The sequence below is a fragment of the Dendropsophus ebraccatus genome, chromosome 2 (assembly GCF_027789765.1).
Source record: "Dendropsophus ebraccatus isolate aDenEbr1 chromosome 2, aDenEbr1.pat, whole genome shotgun sequence".
NCBI classification, from domain to species: domain Eukaryota; kingdom Metazoa; phylum Chordata; class Amphibia; order Anura; family Hylidae; genus Dendropsophus; species Dendropsophus ebraccatus.
Window position 1 is genome coordinate 144,528,306 of NC_091455.1, and position 19,658 is coordinate 144,547,963.

General features: G+C 40.5%; 1 protein-coding gene across 2 annotated transcripts in view; it reads right to left on the minus strand.

The window, feature by feature from the left end:
• The window catches only part of VPS41 (VPS41 subunit of HOPS complex), a 165,806-nt gene that overhangs the window by 118,098 nt on the left and 28,050 nt on the right, over window positions 1–19,658 (minus strand). For both annotated transcript variants that reach the window (XM_069958436.1, XM_069958437.1), the window contains one exon: window positions 11,756–11,833. In XM_069958436.1, coding sequence (XP_069814537.1) covers window positions 11,756–11,833 — 78 coding nt within the window. The remainder of the gene's footprint in view (window positions 1–11,755; window positions 11,834–19,658) is intronic.

Below are 19,658 nucleotides of genomic sequence, written 5' to 3' on the forward strand. Positions count from 1 at the left end.
CTTCAATTAGGAATAAATTTAAGACTTGTTGAGGAGGCCTCTTTTAATTGTGTTCTTTTGTGGAAACTCTGTCTCCTTGGAGGATCATCACCATTCTGCTTATATTATCACTCTCCCAATGGTGAACTTGAGAAATCAATCCACTAATGTATAATTTGTAAAGCTTCCCTTACTAACAAATGGATAATTGATTCTTCCACAAATGCTGCATCCCAGCGGAACTGAAGCAGTGTGGATAAGATACTAGAGATGGGAACTCACTTTAAGGCTAAAACAATGTAATATTTAATCTCAGTTTGTCCACCAATAAAACATCATTAATGTAATCCCCCTACAATATCAGCCAGTCTAAGACTAAATCTTTGTATATGTTACATTTATCTAACTGGTTAATAAAAAAAAAAGGGGGTTGACCGCAGCAACCCAGCAATCAGAGCTCAGCTTTTATTTCTAAAACTCTGCACTGTGACTGGCTGCTCTAGCCAACAAGGCCAGTCTTTCTCTCAGTAAATGCAAATAAAATGTAAGAGTACACCAGCAATGAAGTGCTGTTAGTGTGCCCCAACATCAGAGAACAGTCACCTCTATGTATAGCCTTTTTAGTCTACCCTTTAAAGGGGTTTCCAGATTTAAATTTACTTGTCCCCTATTTGTCCAACCTCTGAGACCCCCCCCCCCTGTTTTCCCAAGGGATCTAATAGCTTCTTAGAAAAAAGAATGGGGCTGCGGTCATGCAATCTTATAGTCATACTGAGAAAATTGTAGTGTGAACCCAGCCTTAGTCCAATTTCTAACAAAACCAAATAGCAAATGCCAGTAAATGCAACCCTGGTAGGCTAGTGATATAGAAATATAACGATATCCCATATTGTCATCAATCCTAACAATATATGTTGTGTATTTTTTTTAACCATTTATTTAGAATTCCTTGGCGTCAGCTGGACATTGATCATATGATGTGAGGAACAAAATTATAAGAAAATGCACCAATTCCTAATAAGAGAATTATAGCACAACTTACATCTCTGCTTATTTGGGGTTAGGAGTTCAGCGGTAGTTTTGACAGTCAATGGGTTAAACCACCCACTGGACTCCCAGGGGGACATTTATGAAGGCTGTGGCTGAGGTGTACGCTAGAGAGAAGGCACAGATTCTGATGGACAGGCAGGGTTGGAGGCATGGCAGGTTGGCGAGAAGCGTGTCATCCTCCCATGCCTGATTTATCATGATTTATACCTCACCTGGAAGCAGGTGTAGATTTGCTGCGCAGAGCCTGCGCCGAGCATAGTGTTAGCCAGGTTAATCAAGAGGCGTGCGCCTCTTAGTAAATCCGGCCACTATAAAGGGGGCAGGGCTTTATTTAAGATCTAGGTACTTGTACACCAGCCTTCATAATCCCCCTTAAAGTTCAGAATGAACAGGGCTTTCAACCACTTAGAAGTTAAACTAGATCTTTCCTACAATTAAATATCACGCTTCTCAGATCATCTGGCAGATAAGATGTGGTTGTTAATAAGCACTTCTATGATCAGAAAAGGCAACTGAAAGACATTATATGCAAGGGCCCGCTGCCCCCTGATTGTGGTGGGATCAGTTTGGAAGAATTGCTTTATAAAAAACAATATTGCCTTCACCTATCAAAGGTGATAAGGGGTCATGGGGGGATATATATGAAGTCCTGGCTCAAAAAATCTGAACCCTGATGCAGAAGTAGTGCTGGACCAGTCCTGGCCTGTGATTGGCTGAGCGGCCTACCAGCTGATAGGCCGCTGTGAAGCTAGAGCGCGCACGGGACCCCAGGAGAAGCGGACGGCAGGAGCAGCCCTGGAACGTGGATGGGTAATGTATGCCAGTTTAGCAAGGGCTGCAAGGACATCGGTAACAATGTCCTTGCAGCTCTTGTTAAGCGATTATCGGGCTGTGTAATAGGCCCAGTAAACGAGATCGCTGCTCGTTTACAGGTATTATCGGGCCCTGCTCGGCCCGTGTAATACCACCCTAAGACTGCTTCCTTAGTTTTTAATATTTATATTATTCTGGTGCACATCACCTAATAATTCTCTTGTATTCTCCGATTAGATAACCTATGCCAGAAATATGTTCAACGTGCTTGATAATTCGATCCAAATTAGTCAAACTGTAAAGAGCACTTTGCTTTATGGTTTACTGTGCAAAAAAAAAAATTAAGGTGGAATAAAGCTTTCACAGGATGATTGTGTCTTAAAGGGCCATAAACGTCTGATAGATGTGAGTCTTACCTCTGGGAGGCACACATATTTCAGGATTAAGGGCACCCCAGCCCCTCTCCAACCTGTCTGCAAAAGGGTCTTTTCTTTGCATTTTTCATAATGTTCAATTACTTTAATGAGAATTGCACAGACAATGAAAAGGAAATCCAGCTCACCACACCTGCAATCCTTTCACCTGTCCGGTGCTCGGCAGTGCAAGCTTCACCCAGAAATAGTTGTAGAAAGCCAGCAATCCAGGATATCATCCACGAAAATTTTATTGAAGTCTTCACATAAAAACAGATTTAACAGCAGTAGCTGACATGTTTCGGCCACCAGGCCTTACTCATAGCTAAGTAAACACATGCAGAGCAAATCTTTTATACACGCCCCTCCAGGGAGTGGTTATTTACATGGTGGGCATGTACAGAATAAATTACGTCACATATGTAAATATTTACAAGGTTACCAGTTACAAAAATTAGTAAAAGAAAAAAATCACAATAAATATATACAAAAGCACACAGATAAAATCATGTCATAAATTTATGAACCACATAACTTTATGAACATGATTACATATGTATATCCATTATAGATACTGGTGGTGCAGTGACGGTTTTGTGTTTTCTTCAGCAATCCTTCTCCATGTGACAGTATACACACCAGTCTAATTTATGACATGATTTTATCTGTGTGGTTTTGTATGTATTTATTGTGATTTTTATTTTTTTTTGTAACGGGTAACCTTGTAAATAGGGATGGTCCGAACAGAGTTCGGTTCGGGTTCGTACGAACCCAAACTCTCGGTAATGATTCCCGCTGTCTTTCCGCTCTGTGCAGCGGGCGGATCCAGCGGGAGGACCGCCTGGAAAACTGGGATACAGCCATAGCCATAGGCTGTATCCCAGTTTTCCAGGCGGCCCTCCCGCTGTATCCACCCGCTCCACGGAACGGGCAGACGGCGGGAATCTGATGCCGTGCGTTCGGGTTCTTACGAACCCGAACCTCGGAGGGTTCGGACCATCCCTACTTGTAAATATTTACATATGTGACGTAATTTATTCTGTACATGCCCACCATGTGAATAACCACTCCCATGTAGTCCCATTATGGCTTATGGAGGGGCGTGTATAAAAGATTTGCTCTGCATGTGTTTATTTAGCTATGAGTAAGGCCTGGTGGCCGAAACATGTCAGCTACTGCAGTTAAATCTGTTTTTATGTGAAGACTTCAATAAAATTTTCGTGGATGATATCCTGGATTGCTGGCTTTCTACAACTATTTCTGGGAATTGCACAGACAACTCTTAAATGCTTCCATCTATCAGACATTTATGAAACATTGTGTGTATCCTGTGGATATGCCATAATGTAGAGATGAGAATACCACTTTAAACTACACCTTCATGCCCCCTTTTCATCCAGATATAAAATGTCTAGAGTAGTGCTTCACAAGCTTTTTCTACTGCAGCCTCACCCAACAGACCAAAGCAATGCTAGGTCTTCCTTTCGTCTGTCTCCTAAACTCTATATACTAATAAAGAAGTACAAAATAACTTCATATTGTTGCTAGAGAATGTTGCAGCCATGGTAAGGACTGTACAGATCATAGTGACTTTTATGAAAACTGACTCCCCAGCAACTAGGGGGCGCCTCACAGTTTGAGAAGCACTGGTCTAGAGTGTGGCAGAGAGACGTTCTTTAAGGTGTGTATCATAAATGTCTTACTTGTTGTGTGGCAGAATTTTGGTGAAATATACATGTAGAGCATGTTGTAAATTGACTAAAAAATCCCGTCCTTTCTAATTTCCACTATACTAATACTATAAATCGTAGAAATTGACTGCATAAATCTTCATAAGATACACATAAGTGATAAAAAAGATTTTCCTTCATAATCTAAATCCATGCATTTACCAGTGTGTCTTTAATCAGTAGTCTGCAGGAATGAGTTTATTCCCACTATGAAACCAGCAGTCATATCAGAGTTAACTGCGTTTTAGGAGATCCTTGGAAATTTGGCACTGAGCATTTTTCAAAGCACTAAAGCTTTTAGCCACGCTACATAAACAACTAATGCTCATAGTAAATGTGCAAAAAGCAAAGCTGTGTTTAAAATGTGTTGATTCTATTTATCATTTCATTTGGAAACATTATTTCCAGTCGCTGTTTCTAATCTATGTTACAAGAAAAAGCAAAATGCCGATTACAAACTTATAATAATGCATCACAAAGTCCCCTGACAGTAAACACATTTAGAGAGGTGGGATCACAGGTCCCCCCCTCCCCAAAGGTCAATAAACCACATTTTGTGACATAATTAACCTTGGGCTATGATGTTTCATTTAAAGGCTTTCTAGACATAAAGAAGAGAATAAAACTCCCAACAAGAGCTGTTAGGATCAATTATCAGTCTGTGGGGTGGAATGGTAGGAGAGGTTAGAACAGTTAATAGTGGTAAGAGAAAAGGAAATATGGAAGAACACAAAGTGCATGTATATACTGTATGTTCGATCCAGAAGTCTCACAAATAAGATTAAGGACTTAGACATTTGAAAAGATTTTTTTTTATTCTTGCTTACAAAAATTTGGTTTATTTTTTGTTATAAGAGTGCTGCAGTGTTATCAGTGAAAGAAGAAGTTCTCTAAGCGGATTGGAGATCAAAGTTGATCTTTGATTTGGTCATAAATCAGCTTAGATGCTGGCTCAGGAGAGGTAAGAAATGGGCGAAAAACAGACTCCTCAAAAAAGTTTCTCTGATGGCCTTCACACGCATAACAGGACACTGTAGAGGTTGCAGAACAGGAACTAAATAAACTTTATATTGACCAAAATCAAAATCGACTTCAGCTAAGATGCTGGCTCAGGAGTTTTCAGAGAAAAGCTAAAGACTGCTGTTAAGCTTGACCAAATGTTCGGGTTAGGCAACATTAGCGAAATCCAAATACTATGTGTTTGATTTCCGGACTCTGAAGAAGTTGGATGCATCCCTAAGGAGTCCTAAAAAAACATGGATACAGCTACAGAATGTATCCAGGTATTCCTAGCAGCCCTAGGGCGGCATCCAATGTACGCAGCCGCAGGGAAACGTTGCGAAACCCAAACATTTTAACATTTTGATTTTCGCTCAACACTATTAACCCCTTCCCGCATCAGAACGTAAATGTATGTTTTTATGCAGGTTGGGATGGGGGGTTCAGAGAGACACTCTGCAGCCAGGGACCGCAGCTATTAGCGGGAGCGGATCAGATTGCCACACCAGCAAATTAGACATTTAAATGCAGTTGTTAAATCTGAAAGCTGCATTTAAATGTCTTGTGTGCCCCTATCCCAGGTGTCTAGTGGAGAGATCTCCCCCTCGCAATGCGATCGCGGAGGGGAGATCCCTTCTTCTTACCGGGCCGGGGCTCACAGACCAGAGTACTAAAGCACTCCTCTTATTGATCAGTGCTGTACTAAGTATACTGCAGTGATCTCTATGTTTAAGGGTACAAACCCACACACCGTATACACAGCAGATACGCAACAAATACGCAGCAAATACGCAGCAGATTTGTTGGTACAGATTTGATGCTGTGTTCAGTTATTTAGATATAATCTGCTGCGTGTTTGCTGCGTATTTGCTGCGTATCGCAGCAGTAAATACGCTGCTTATACGGCGTGTGGGTTTATACCCTAAAAGAGACTTAAAGTAACAACAAGTACCTGCAGCAAACTCTAAACATGTAAACCAGAGGTGGTACGTTTTTAAGCCTCTGCCTTTATCAAGGGGTCCATTTATATATTAACAAAAAGGCTTATATCGCATCTCTGGACAGAAATATGGAGATAGAACAAAACATGTATGGCCGCATTCATGATGACTAGCTCTTTGTAGCCAGGGGCTTATTTCCACCCCTGTTTTCTGACTAGTCTGCTTTAAAGGAGGTTCCCAGAATAAAAAATTGATTTACTTCAATAGAACTGAGCACATACAGTGGTGCTGTTTCTGGAAGAAGCCAACTGTGTTTATCTAATCCTGGATAACCCCTTTAAATTCTTTTTGTTTCCTTAATTTTCCATTGCTTTAAACTAAGAAGATGAACAAATAATACCACATTAAATATTTATTAAGAAAACATCTGCCTGAAGTAAAAGCATGAAAAACTACAATACATTAATAAACAGTCTGACAGTGTTAAGAAACATTACATTTAATGGGAATTTATTGTCACTTTTGCTTTGTGCATTCCAAGGCAAGGAAGCAAAATGTACAATTACTAATGCTCCAGGAGCCTGAACTATGTACTAGAGGGAAAGCAAATGTTACCTGCTAGTGCTTACACATATAACAAATGTCAATGGAATATTTCCAGTAAAGTGCAAGTATGAATATTAATATAAATGGTGTGGTATTGTAATTGTAATGTAGTACAGTATATACAACTAGACCAGACTGGCTGTACACAAGTATAGAAAGAGGAGAACACGTCGGCAGAGCCACAGGCGCCTGACAAACGTATGGACTTTCTGCCTTTGTAGGTATGTTGCGGTCATGGGCGGTTTAAAATGAGGGCAATCTGGGCAGGGGGGGGCCCAGTGAGATTGCTCTCATTATAATAACAAAACCGCAGCCACTGCCAATCAGCTCTGCCCCCCCCCCCCCAGTGCACTGAAGGGCCGCAGCCACCGCATCCATTTTAAAATGCTCTGTCCCTTTAAAATATCCTTCTTTGCCAGCAGACGTGCCGCACGTAGGCACGTCAGCCGCAGTTTCCTCTGACCAGTAACGTCACTTACTGGTCGCACACTGTCGCGGAGGAGTGAGGAGCGGAGACCAGCAGAGAAGAGAAGACCGACATCGTTCTTGGAGGAGAGAGACACTGCTGGGGAACGATGTGACAGGTGCGTATACTTTTATTATTTTGCTTTTTACATGGGGGCTGCCTATTCTACATGGAGGGAATGCTGCAGACCCTTGTCTTAAATTTAATTTCATTACCTTTACATTTATTACCCCAGCCATTCAGGTGATGTATCCAGGAGGCTCCATTGCATTGCACACAGAAAGTGCTGTACAATACATACACTTCTGGTTACACATCAGATTATGTAATTTTCTGGTGGACATAAGACCCAGCTGTAGTAATGAAATGGCTGCAGATATACTGGATGTAGTGGGCGTTATTAAAAAAAAAGTCCTTTTTTTTCTAAATAAAGGCATTGATACAATGTCCATGAAGATCTAGAATTGTATTTATCAAGCAAAACATTTTTATTATAGAAAAAGCAGGCTTCTAGACATCCTCTTCCTGCAGGGACAAAGTAATACTCATCTCTACTGGGTATCCATCATACATTAGTCAGTGATGGCCAGGCTTGTGTAGGCCTCATTACCCAATTCAAAAATGTAAACAAATGGAGCACGTTAATGTAAGCTGACGGAGGCAAACAAGAGAAGGTCAGCGCTGGCCAAAGAGCACTGCTAGAATGTCTTCAGAGGCTTTCCTGGGAGCCTGGGAAATAAGGTGCTCAATTAGATTTACCCGACACAACCAGTCAAAAACCTTTGACCTTCAACAAGCCAGGCCAGCTGTGTCAGCGTACTAATGTGTGGACCTGATAATAAATGCTTCACTATATGCTGACAAAGACACGCAGCTGTCAGTACAGTGGATAGGGAACGATCTTAGACATAAAGCACGTCCACAACCATTCACATGTATAGACAGTAGTCATCATTTTATTTTAAGGAACTAATAAATTTCTAAGCCCAAACTGAAGAAACATAGGTGATATTTAACAATAGTGTCATAGAATATAGGCACTGATGAGGTGTGGGGGGGAGGAATGTTTTTCAATATGATGTGGGTTTCTTCTCTGGGTCATCTCATAGTCAGCTTACTGTATACACATATATGTTACTCTAATAACCCATGCATATCTTATGGTGCACCTTACAATTTTATAAGTGGTGTCATTTATTTTAAATACACTGTCAAAGTTGGTACACAAAGTGACTACAAGACATGATAAATTAGCAGCATGCTGTCTACTCCACTTTTACAGCATGATTTGTGGCAGAGTTCTGGTGTTTGCTGTGCTTCCTCCAGCAATGTATGTTACATGGAAACTATAGACGGACAAAGATGCCACAATCCCTCTGGCAGTTGAATATGGTAGAAAATGATCCAGGCCCATTCTCCTTATGGCATGTTTGTGTGTCATATCAGTTATCTACAGTATACCAGATATACTGTAGAAATTTATATATAACTAACTTACAGTATGTTCTATACAGACAGCTATCTGGGCCTTTCTAGATGCTTTTGAATATTTCATAACTCTTTACTGTGGCAATGACAATATCCTGTCTTTAGGCCCAAACTTATGAGAAAACCAAGATTTGCTTGAGTGAATCCCAGAAGTTCAGGTTTACTGTATCAAGTAGTAAATTCTTTGTTACACAGCTTTTCAATTCAAGTTAAACAAAGAGAGAACATCATAATGGGGCTTACTATGCGGTGAGGCTGTCTAGACCCTGCCATGTACTCCATGCTTTTATGTGACTATATAGAAGTAAAATCTCAGTGGAGATAAGAGTGGCTTTTGCAAAAAATGTATGCATTCATGTGTAGCCATTTTTATATATAAACATGGCTTACTTAACTTTATCACTTTTTCAGATGAAGGTATAGGAGCTACACACAATCTGTATTCTATTAATCTAGTTATTTTAAGAAAATATTTTCAGTCTCTAAGAAATGAAGAAATCTGTATTTTCTTGCAAAGAACAGTATGAAGTAAGTAAGTAGCAATCAGCAACACTGCCTTAAAGGGGTACTCTGGGCAAAGACTACAATTAAGTATTGTGACCATTACCTAAAGTCATGCAGCTTTAGACCAAGATCACACAACGTAAAAATAGGGGCAAAATACAGCCGTATTTGGATAAATACAGCCTGAAATAAAGAACATAATCATTATTTCAGTGGCAGAGTTTGAAAGGGGCAGAGCTTGCTCAACAGAATCTCTGTAGGTATCTCTGAGCCAGCTTTGCTCCTTTTAAACTCTGCCACTGCAGTATGAGGATTCACTTATGCTCTCTGTAGCTTCCCTGACATAGGTAGCTCAGTCTGAGCAAGCTCTGCCATAACTGTATGGGGATTTACTCATGCCCCATGCAGCTACCCCACCTCACGCTCACCTAACTCACCTCCAGTGGGTGGCGTTTATTGCCCACATACAATAATGCAACACAGTGAGGTCACGTCTCAAGATGGAACCTGAGACGGCATGATATATTACAGCAATGATTATTTATGGACTACATGACTTCCAGTGGGGCAGGCACACAGAATAAAGTGGGCAAAGATACCAAAGATCAAATGCATGTAAATTACAAAGCTGTATATATATACAGTATATTTCAGGCTGTATTTGGTCCTCATGTCAGGTCCTCATGGCAACCAAAACCAGGAGTGGATTGAAAACACAGAAAGGCTATGTTCACACAATGTTGAAATTGAGTGGATGGCCGCCATAAAACGGTAAATAACTGCCATTATTTTAATACAACGGCCGTTGTTTTAAAATAACAGCAAATATTTGCCATTAAATGACGGCCATCCACTTAATTACAACATTATGTGGACAGATCCTTTCTGTGCTTTCAATACACTCCTGGTTTTGGTTGCCATAAGGACCTGACATGAGGACCAAATACTGCCTGAAATATACTGTGCGTAAACCCAGCCTAATAATGTGATGTTTAGTACAACCTAAACGTTTCCAGTTATTTTTTGTTTTTGTATGACATTTGAAGGGGAGTTTGTCTAGGATACATGACAATTAAGCATAATAGAAAGTAAAATGATCTGTTGATAAAGATATATATGGACAAATAAATGATCAATACATTTCTAGAATTTTTCTAACCCCCTTTCTTATTATGCTAACATTAGGACATTTTCAGTTCACCTTCAAAGTCAGAAATACAAAATCAGAATTTTTTAAAATAACTTGTTAGTGTGAGGGTGCATTTACACATTACATGAAAATGGCCTTTCCCAAGAAGATGCACAACGAACTGGATTCACAGACCTCCAGATATCATAGATCATTATGATTCCGGGAGTGCTGCAAGTGTTTAAATCTTTCCAGTACTGTACTAAGACAGCCACGTACTGCAGTACAGTCAGTACAGTACTGCAAAGATTTGCCAGGACGTTTGTGAATCCGATCCACTGCACATCTTCCATGCATGGACAACATTCACGGAATGTGTGAATGTGCCCTAAAGCAGTGCTAAAATGATTTAAGGTTCACATCTAGTATTCCTGCAGTATCTTCTGTTTCATCCCAGCTCAGCTGCATCCATATATTTCAAGAAAGCGACTCTGTACCCACAATCTGACCTCCCCAAGCCACTTGTAGCTTCAGATAGCTGCTTTTATTCCAAGATCTGTCCTGTGGTCCGTTTGGCAGGTGATGCAGTTATTGTTCTAAAAAACAACTTTTAAACTTGCAGCCCGTGCCAAACGGGAGTATCTGTGCCCTAACTTTGCACCACCCCTCCGTCCCTCCTCCCCACCCACTTCATCATTAGGAATGCCACTGGAACATTTTCTCCATGCTGAACATGTGCTTAACGATTCAGCCCATGTGCCGTGCTTACACAGCTGAGGAATAGGAGACAATCTGCCTGGAGCCTTCCTAATGATCAGGAGGGTGGGGAGGAGGGACAGAGAAGTTGTGCCAGCCTAATGCATACGCAATGTAAGCCCCGACCGTTGGGCACGGGGCTGCCAGTTTAAAAGTTGTGCCAGCCTAATGCATACGCAATGTAAGCCCCGACCGTTGGGCACGGGGCTGCCAGTTTAAAAGTTGTTTTTTAGGACAATAACTGCATCACCTGCCAAACGGACCTGCCAAAAGGACAGATCTTGGAATAAAAGCAGCTATCCGAAGGTACAAGTGGTTTGGGGGGGGGGGGGGGGGGGGGGGTCAGATTGTGGGTACAGAGTCACTTTAAGTCACATGATCACCACTCAAACCACCAGACAATTACATGCACCTATATACAGTCAATGGACAAGTCTCTCCTGTATTACTAACTTCCTCCAGTGGAAACGCCTTTGTAATGTGTGTTATTTTGTGAATAAATGTTTAGCGCCGCACTATCCCTTTAACATCTATGAACCTCTATTTTAGGACTGCTGCTGAAGATATTATAATTCAACCTCCGTTCAGCTAGAGTAAGTACTGTGATCTTTGAGTCTATACACTGATTAGCTGCAGAGTTATACACCATCCCTGTTTCTAGATTCTATTGTGTGTCCAGTGTGATATAGCCAAAAAGCTTATCTTGCCTTAGTGTACGAGCTGGACCCCTGACAAGGAGACAGACTTCAGCTGTATTGCCAATAACCTAAATGATTAATAACCCAATGCAAAAGTCATTGATACTTGAAGTCCTATAGAAAAATACACATATACACCAGCTTTACAAAATTAAACATGTAGTTTTTGGTTGCCATACTTACAATATCAAACCTCTGAGTCATATTCCCTTGGATGTCAAGTAAATAGACCTTCCCATTGTGTGTCCCCAAGGCCAAGAACTGAAAGACAGAACAACAGAAGAACCAACATTAGAGATTATTATATAAACAACATTAACAAGCCAAAGTAATTATTGGAACAAGAATTGTGGTAAGTGGTATAGCAGACCCTTCCCCAGCTGACACATAGTTGCATGTCACTTGTTTGAGCACTGCCTTCTGGCAACTCATTAAAAATGCAGTGTGAAAGCAGTGTCCTGGAAACCAATCGCTCATATACATGGACAGATGGCACTCATCTTTTCAACAGCCAAAGTGTTTATGTGGACATCATCAAAGAGGTTGCCTAGCATAGGAGCAACATTTGCAGGGTGGCAATCCGAGGGGTGAATGCCAGCACAATCATTTAGGGAACCAAATAAGACTCAATGCCACCAAACTGAACCTCAAGAGGGAAGATCATTGGCTCTAGGAAGATTATTCCAGTTCTGATAACACGTAAAATCATCAAATAACTTGATTCATATTCAGCAGTCATAACAATGCATGTCTATTTACCAGTGTGTACGGAATATGCATAACATATAGGGAAAATATTTTTTATAGGATATCAAAAGGAACTTTGCGTCTGCTACAGCAATAAACTGAAACTAGTGGGGAAAAAAAAAGACAGGCTCTTGTTATAGCAAAACACAACAGTAAACTCTGCAATAAACAAGAAAACTGTAATAAAAAGATACGGAATGGACAGGTACAGTTCTATGTGCAAGAACATCCAGCAATAAACTATCTGTACATACACACTGAAATGGGTTATAGAGTTTAACCTCTTATTGACCACCGGTACGCCCTTTTATGGCTATTTGGTGGTCACTTCTGAAGGCCTCAGTGTTTGCCATAGTTAATCTGCTGTTACAGTCTGCCTCAGGCAGGGGGGACTTTAATGGTGCGTTCACACCTACAGGATCTGCAGCAGATCTGCAGCAGATTTGATGCTGTGTTCAGTTATTTAAATGAAATCTGCTGCAGAAAATCAGCTGCAGATCCTGTAGGTGTGAACGCACCATAAAAGTGTAAAATCATCCCCCTTTTTCAATTTTAAAAATAAAAAAAGGAAAACATGTTTGGTTTTGTCCATGTGGAATTGTCCAAACTTCCCACACAATCTGTGTGGGTGAGGGGTGTAAATAAAAAATAATACTAAACACTAGAATTGCTGAATTTTGGTCATATCAGATAAATAAAATTGGATAAAAAGTAAAAAGTTCTATTTATCCAAAACTAGTATCAATAAAAGGTACAGATACAGATCACGACAGAAAAACAAGTCATCACACTGCTCCATAAATTAAAATATAAAAGTTTTATGGCAATTCAAAGCCTTGCTTTTTTTTTTTTTAAAGTGACTGTACCACCAGGCCCAGGCTGAAGCACTGGGGGCAGGCCGACACACCCTTAGTGGGAGGAAACCCACGCCCCTCTATGTTAGGATTCTATTGATTCTAATAGAGTCACGGCATGGAGGGGCTGGAGTTTCTTCCCACTAAGGGTGGGTCGGCCCGCCTCAAGTGCTTCAGCCTGGGCCTGGTGGTACAGTCACTTTAAGTTTACATTTTTAAACCCCTATGGACGGAGCCTAAAATGACCTTTATGACCGCAACAATTTTCATTTTTGCATTTTTGTTTTTTCCTCCTCCCCTTCTGTAAATCTTTTATCTTTCCATCCACAGGGCCATGTGAGGGCTTGTTTTTTTTCCAGAAATTAGTGTACTTTATAAAGGCGCCTTTCAATTTACCTTAAAATTAATTATAAAACACCCAAAATATTATTTATGGGGTGAAATTGGGGGGGGGGGAAAATACCAATTCCACAAATTTTGGTGGGTTCTGCGTTTACTTAATACACTGTACAGTAAAACTCACATGATATCTTTATTTTATAGGTCAGTCTGAGTATAGCGATATGCAGTTTATATAGCTTTTCTAATGTTTTACTATTTCTTTTTAACAGTAAAACTTTTTTTTGCAAATAGGTGTGATTAAAATGGCCCTAATTTGACTGGCTTTCCATTACCCAATAAATTCATTTTAAATTATTGACCATGACATACAAAGCCATCCACAAGCTATCCCCTCCATATATATAACCAGATAGCCCACTACCATTCCTCACCCAACCTTCGATCCTCAAACGTCTTCTGTTTGTGCTCCCCCTTGTTAATACCTTACTCTGGAACTCGCTACCCTGACACATCAGTCTCTCATCCACCAACAAGACCTTTAAAAGTAACCTGAACACCTATCTCTTTAAACTGGGCTACAACCCACAGTAATTCTGCATCACACTCACACTTTGACTAGCTGCCCTTTACCTTCTGTCTCCCTCACCTTACTTTGTAGATTGTAAGCCCTTGCAGGCAGGGTCCACTATCCCTATGTACCCGTCTGCCATTTATCTCATTCATGTAATGTGTTACGATTTTGTAATGTTCTTGTCTGTCAACCCTTATTGCTTGTATAGCACTCTGAAATCAAGGGCGCTTTAAAAATAAATAATAAAAGAAGGGGGAGAAGGAGGTTTTTGATGTGTTGGGTTTTCAAGATGCTAAGTGAAGAGAAAAGAAAAACTGTGCAACAACACAACAAGGAAGGGATTACACTAAGCCCTGAACTACTACTACCACTGATGATGATAGTGATACTGAGCGTCAACACACACGGTGCATTCACATGTACCGTATCACAGTAGATTTCATGCTACAAGTTTTCATGCTGATAAGTTTATGACACTCCACTGTCATAGCAGATTTTCATTCCACTGCGAGAATGGAGTTTATAGCAGTGTAAAAGTAAATATATTAAGCTGCTGTAATATTAAAAAATAAAAAAGGAGCCATATTTACCCCGCTGCACTGATTTGGTGCCTCCAGCGTCCGCTGAGACAACTACACCTCCACTTCTGAGACTCATCTTGGGGGTGACAGCCCACTCAGCCAATCACTAGCCATGATGGGACAATGGTTATTTAGCTTAGGAGGCCTGCAATGTCATGACCTCAGGACCTGGAATGGCTGCACAATTTCTGCTCAGGAACCAGGGAGGTAATTGCAGTTTATTCTTTTAATTACCCCCTGCCCAGACTTAAGCATAACACTTTATAGTAATACATCAAGTCATATCATTATGACCACTTCCTGCTTTCAATGTCAGCAGCAAGAAGCTCATAAAAAGTGACATGTCCTGAGCTGGCTTGGTGGGTATATAAGTTATGTGGTAAGGGGCATACATGTTTTGGGTAAAAGTGGCAATTTATCAGGGTATAAAAATGGTTGATTATTGGCTTTTGGCCTAGGATGACAGTATTTCTGAAAATGCACAGTTTCTGAATGCACTACTGTGATGAAAGAGTCATGTTTTCTGCTTTTTCAAACAAGTTCCAGGAGTCGTCCTTTCTTCAGAGCGGAGAGAGGAGGAACATGTCATTATGACAGGGAGGTTGGCAGGATTCCATGGTGGAGAATTCCGCCTGTTTTGTTCCGTGTGAATGGAGCCTTACTGACCACATACATCATACGTGCTGATTGCCTTCCCTAGGGTGGATGGTGTCTTCCAGCAAGACAAGGCGACATGTTACACAGCTAGAAATATCATAATCTTGAGCTAAGGATGTTACTCCACGCGCCCTCCAGCAGCTGTGGGATAAACTGCAGTTAGCATGGCTCCAGATACCTGTGGCAATCTACCAGGATGTAATTGAGTCATCCCTAGCCTGTCTACAGCTGTCCGTGCTGCACATGGCAGTAACTCTGGATATTAGTTGTTGGTCATAATAATGTGACACGACTGTGTATATATTAGTATAAAGTACAATACTGAACATTTACAACAATATATTATAATATAGGATAAGGTAAAACAATATCAAAACTATAGACTATTGCTTTTTTGCAACAGTAATACATTGAAAAAAATTATTTTGTTTAATAAATAATATTATTATTATTAATAATAATAATACTAACAGCAACAATAAAAGAAAGATTGGAGCAAGCAGTTCATTACCAATTCATACCTTACATTGCCTCTCTCTCCTGCAAGGTTGCCCTTTTTTTCTCAAGAATAAAAAAAGGAAAGTCCCCCGGGTAAAAAAATCAATAGTTGTTAATAAAACATCAGGTGTGCTGACATAACTAGGTATGACTATTCCAGTGCACAGGCCTGCTTGAATGCACAGAGTGCCATGACGATTATTCATCCAGGGCAGACAGCCAGCCTGGTGAAAATATGATGCTTTACAGCTCAGGGGGGGCAGCGGATAAACAGAAAATAAGGATAATGATCATTTACAGATGATGATGATGATAGTAATAATAATAATAATAATGATGGCTTGAAATAAGTGGGAACTCTGTACAGAGTGCTATATTTAAAGGCACATTGTTACAGTAAATAGTCTTTTAAATCTGAAATAAATACATGATATAAGTCCTGATTGTTACAGAACCTCTATAGGAAATACTGCCTGCTTAAAGTCCCCCATTCTTTTCACAATCATCCCACCTAATGGTTAACTACCAGTTAAAGAAACACTAAACCTAGAACCGAATTATAAACATACACAGGATAGACTTGCCTCAAATATTTGTCATTCTGGCCAAACGTCTTGCCATGCCACAAGCGCTTGTGGCGTAGCAAGACAAGGAGGCGTGGCAAGAGGAGGAGGAGGCATGGCTTCCTCCCGCACTGGACTTACCATGGTTATGCCGGGAGAAATGTACACCTGCCTGATTCACTAATAGGTGTGCGCCTCGTAGTAAATCCATAGGGGTAAAAGGGTGTAGGGCCTAATTTAAGACCGGTGTATGGGTATGCTAGTCCTAATAAATGTGCCCTTAAATGTAGTCATTAGTAGACCACAAAACAGAATCAAAGGAAATTTAAGGTCTTTGAATTGCAGAGTGTTGGTTAAAGTAAATACTAATAAATGGCATAAAAACTGCCCCTATATACAGAGTTCTTAACACTGCATCATCATTATATTTTCTTGTTTACGCTCCAGACCCTCATTATACTTCTAGAGAAATGAGAACTATCTCCATCTGCTACGTCACCCATGAAATACTGACGCCACCCAACATTTCTGGGACACATATGCTTATAAGCATTGCAGGGGTTCTTGTCAGCTTCGCTCTCTGGCTGCGTTCTTATGCACACTGACACAGCAGACTCACAAAGGCTGTCACTTTCAGGAATACACTGATGTCAGAGCACAAGCGCCGGGTGTCACGGATGATTGACAGTGCCCAGAAAGAAAAAAAGAAAGAGGGAAACGCTTAGAGCAGCATTCTAGTACAAGAAGTGAGCAGCTTTTTAGAGGTGACACAAACAGAGCTGCAATGGCAACTTATGGATATTATCACTGTCAGACTTTCTGCCATTATGACCTTAGAGACAATATAGCCCTTACTAAAAAAATCAGAGTATAATAACCATATAAAAGGAAGTATTCAATAAATATCTGCTGTAAAGGGTCCTTCTTTTAGTATAATTATTATTATGAGTATGGGTACACACAATTCTGAACAGGCATGGCCTGGGAGTGGCACACATGTGTGATGAGCTCTACATGTCTTAGTGATGGGGTTACTCCTGTGAGTTATAGACAGTAAGTTCTCAGTGATGCAGCTCTCTGTTTACTCTTCTTTTCTAACATCTTATCTAGAAAAGCAGGTCAGAAGAAGAAGAGAAAACTTCCTGTAAAACAACAGTTTTAGGATATGCAAATACTATCATAATGTGCAGACATAAAAAAAAAAAAAAAAAACACAAGCACCCAGGACCTCCATGGTTAAATCTAACCAAATGCCTGAGCAGTTTGACCCAAAATTTGGCACGCAGATACATTGGGTGCCAAAAACGATTAGAGCGAAGGTCCCGTCCTTGCCAGATGTACAGGAGGGGAGGAGGATAGGGAAGACTGCCCCATAGAAATAATGGTAGTTAGGAAGGCATATTAAAGCCCTAGAAACCAAAGCGAGCTGGAATCCGATTGGTCGCTAGGGGTGGCAACCTGCAGCTGATCATACCAACTTCAGCGACCCAAGATCACTGCTGACTTACAGCCACTCTATACCTTATGTCTATTTTGCACCTGGCAATAAAACTGCCAATGCTGTATAGAACCAGGCTGTATATAACACTGCCAATGTTGTTTATAACCAGGGTCTGTATAACGTCTGATCACATGACATCTCAGTTTGGCTATAAGGTATTTGGGATGTTAAAAGTTTTTAATTTATTTCTAATGTACATAAGCAACAATTTACACAAACAGTGCAGAATTGTCAGAGTATATTAGGCTCCTGGCAATTTCCCCATAAAACAAGGGCATAGATTGGCCTCCTGGGCACCCGTGGAACAAATCTAATTAACACACTGACACTTTACACCTAGAGAGCGCTGGGTACATTTTCTAGTAATCCTTAAAAAAAGATAGTGACATTTCTTAAAGGTTAAGGGCCCTGCCTCAGCTGCCGGCTGGCTGAGTGGGCAGTGCACACTCCAACCCCAAACACTAGAAGCACAGTGCAATGAGACAGCAGCAACAAGCGAGTGCCAAACTTTGGGATCGGCACTTTGCTGTGCCTTCACACAGCCCAAACATGTGGTTATGCCGCTAGAATTATCCCCGAGTCATTTGTCCTACCCATTCAATGCATCATTGTTGGCCGCACAGCTTCTGTTTACAAAGGGAGATGTGTGCCTTATAACGATGCATTTAATGGGTGGCACAAAAGATCAAATCACCGGCTTATTGTTGGTCTATTTATGAGGGCTAATTGTTGGCAATAAAAGTTTACCTGCCTGATTACCGGGCCATGTAAAAAGGTCCTAAGTGTATGTGTTTTTTGCTAAAAAAAATATACACAATTCTGATACCTATAGACTGATACCTATTGTTTTTAAAAAAAAACTTTTGACATGTCATAAGTTTTGATTGGTTTGGGTCTGGCTTCTGACACCCCCACCACTTGCTAAGACAAAGTGGTGGAGGAATTCAGCTCACCACTGTGCCCTTTTGTTTCGTATAAGCTCCCCAATGCTTTCCTCAGTGTTCTGAGCTTTCCTATAGTGTAAGTATTCCTATAAGTTTTAACTCTGCATGGAAAGGTTGCAAGAAATGAAAAGGACATAGCACTCAGCTTCTGCCCCTCTGTTTTGGTGACTGGTGTGGCAATCAGCATCTGGCCCCTAGCGATTAATAGTTATTTGGTGTCACTATAACCTGTCAAAAAGTTTTTAAAAATGATTAAGAGTTCTGCAGTCGTAACCACTCAAACTACACACAACTACAAGTGGCTCAATTTTTGCCCCTATTTTATTGTTTATACTAACAGAACACATAAAATAGAATTGTCACTCGACAAAGCTACTTTTAAGACCTCAGGCTACAAGACCTTCTTATACTTACAGGAATGAAAACTTTCACAAAGTGCATTAAACGCAACAAACAAGAAACACATTAAACGCAAGGAACCATCTTTTTCCACAGACAACCTCAATGACATTAACAGACTGTTTCATATACCAAGTCTTCCATGTCAAATCACAGAAAGGATTTTTAAGACACAGGACGTATTTTTAAGATATGAACATCCTTTTATTCCAAGAGAAACAAATAAATGGGCTGCTTTGAAAGCAAAGTCTTTCTATCAGTCAAGGAAACACAAACTGTTGATTTCAAGGTGACTAAGTATCCTGGAAGACAGCCGATATCGCACAAGAAAATCCAAAACAAGAGGAAAGACAGAAAAAAAATAGACACAAAATAAATTTCCAAATACAGTAGAAATAGCAAAGGGACAAAGAATGAGGAGATCAGGCA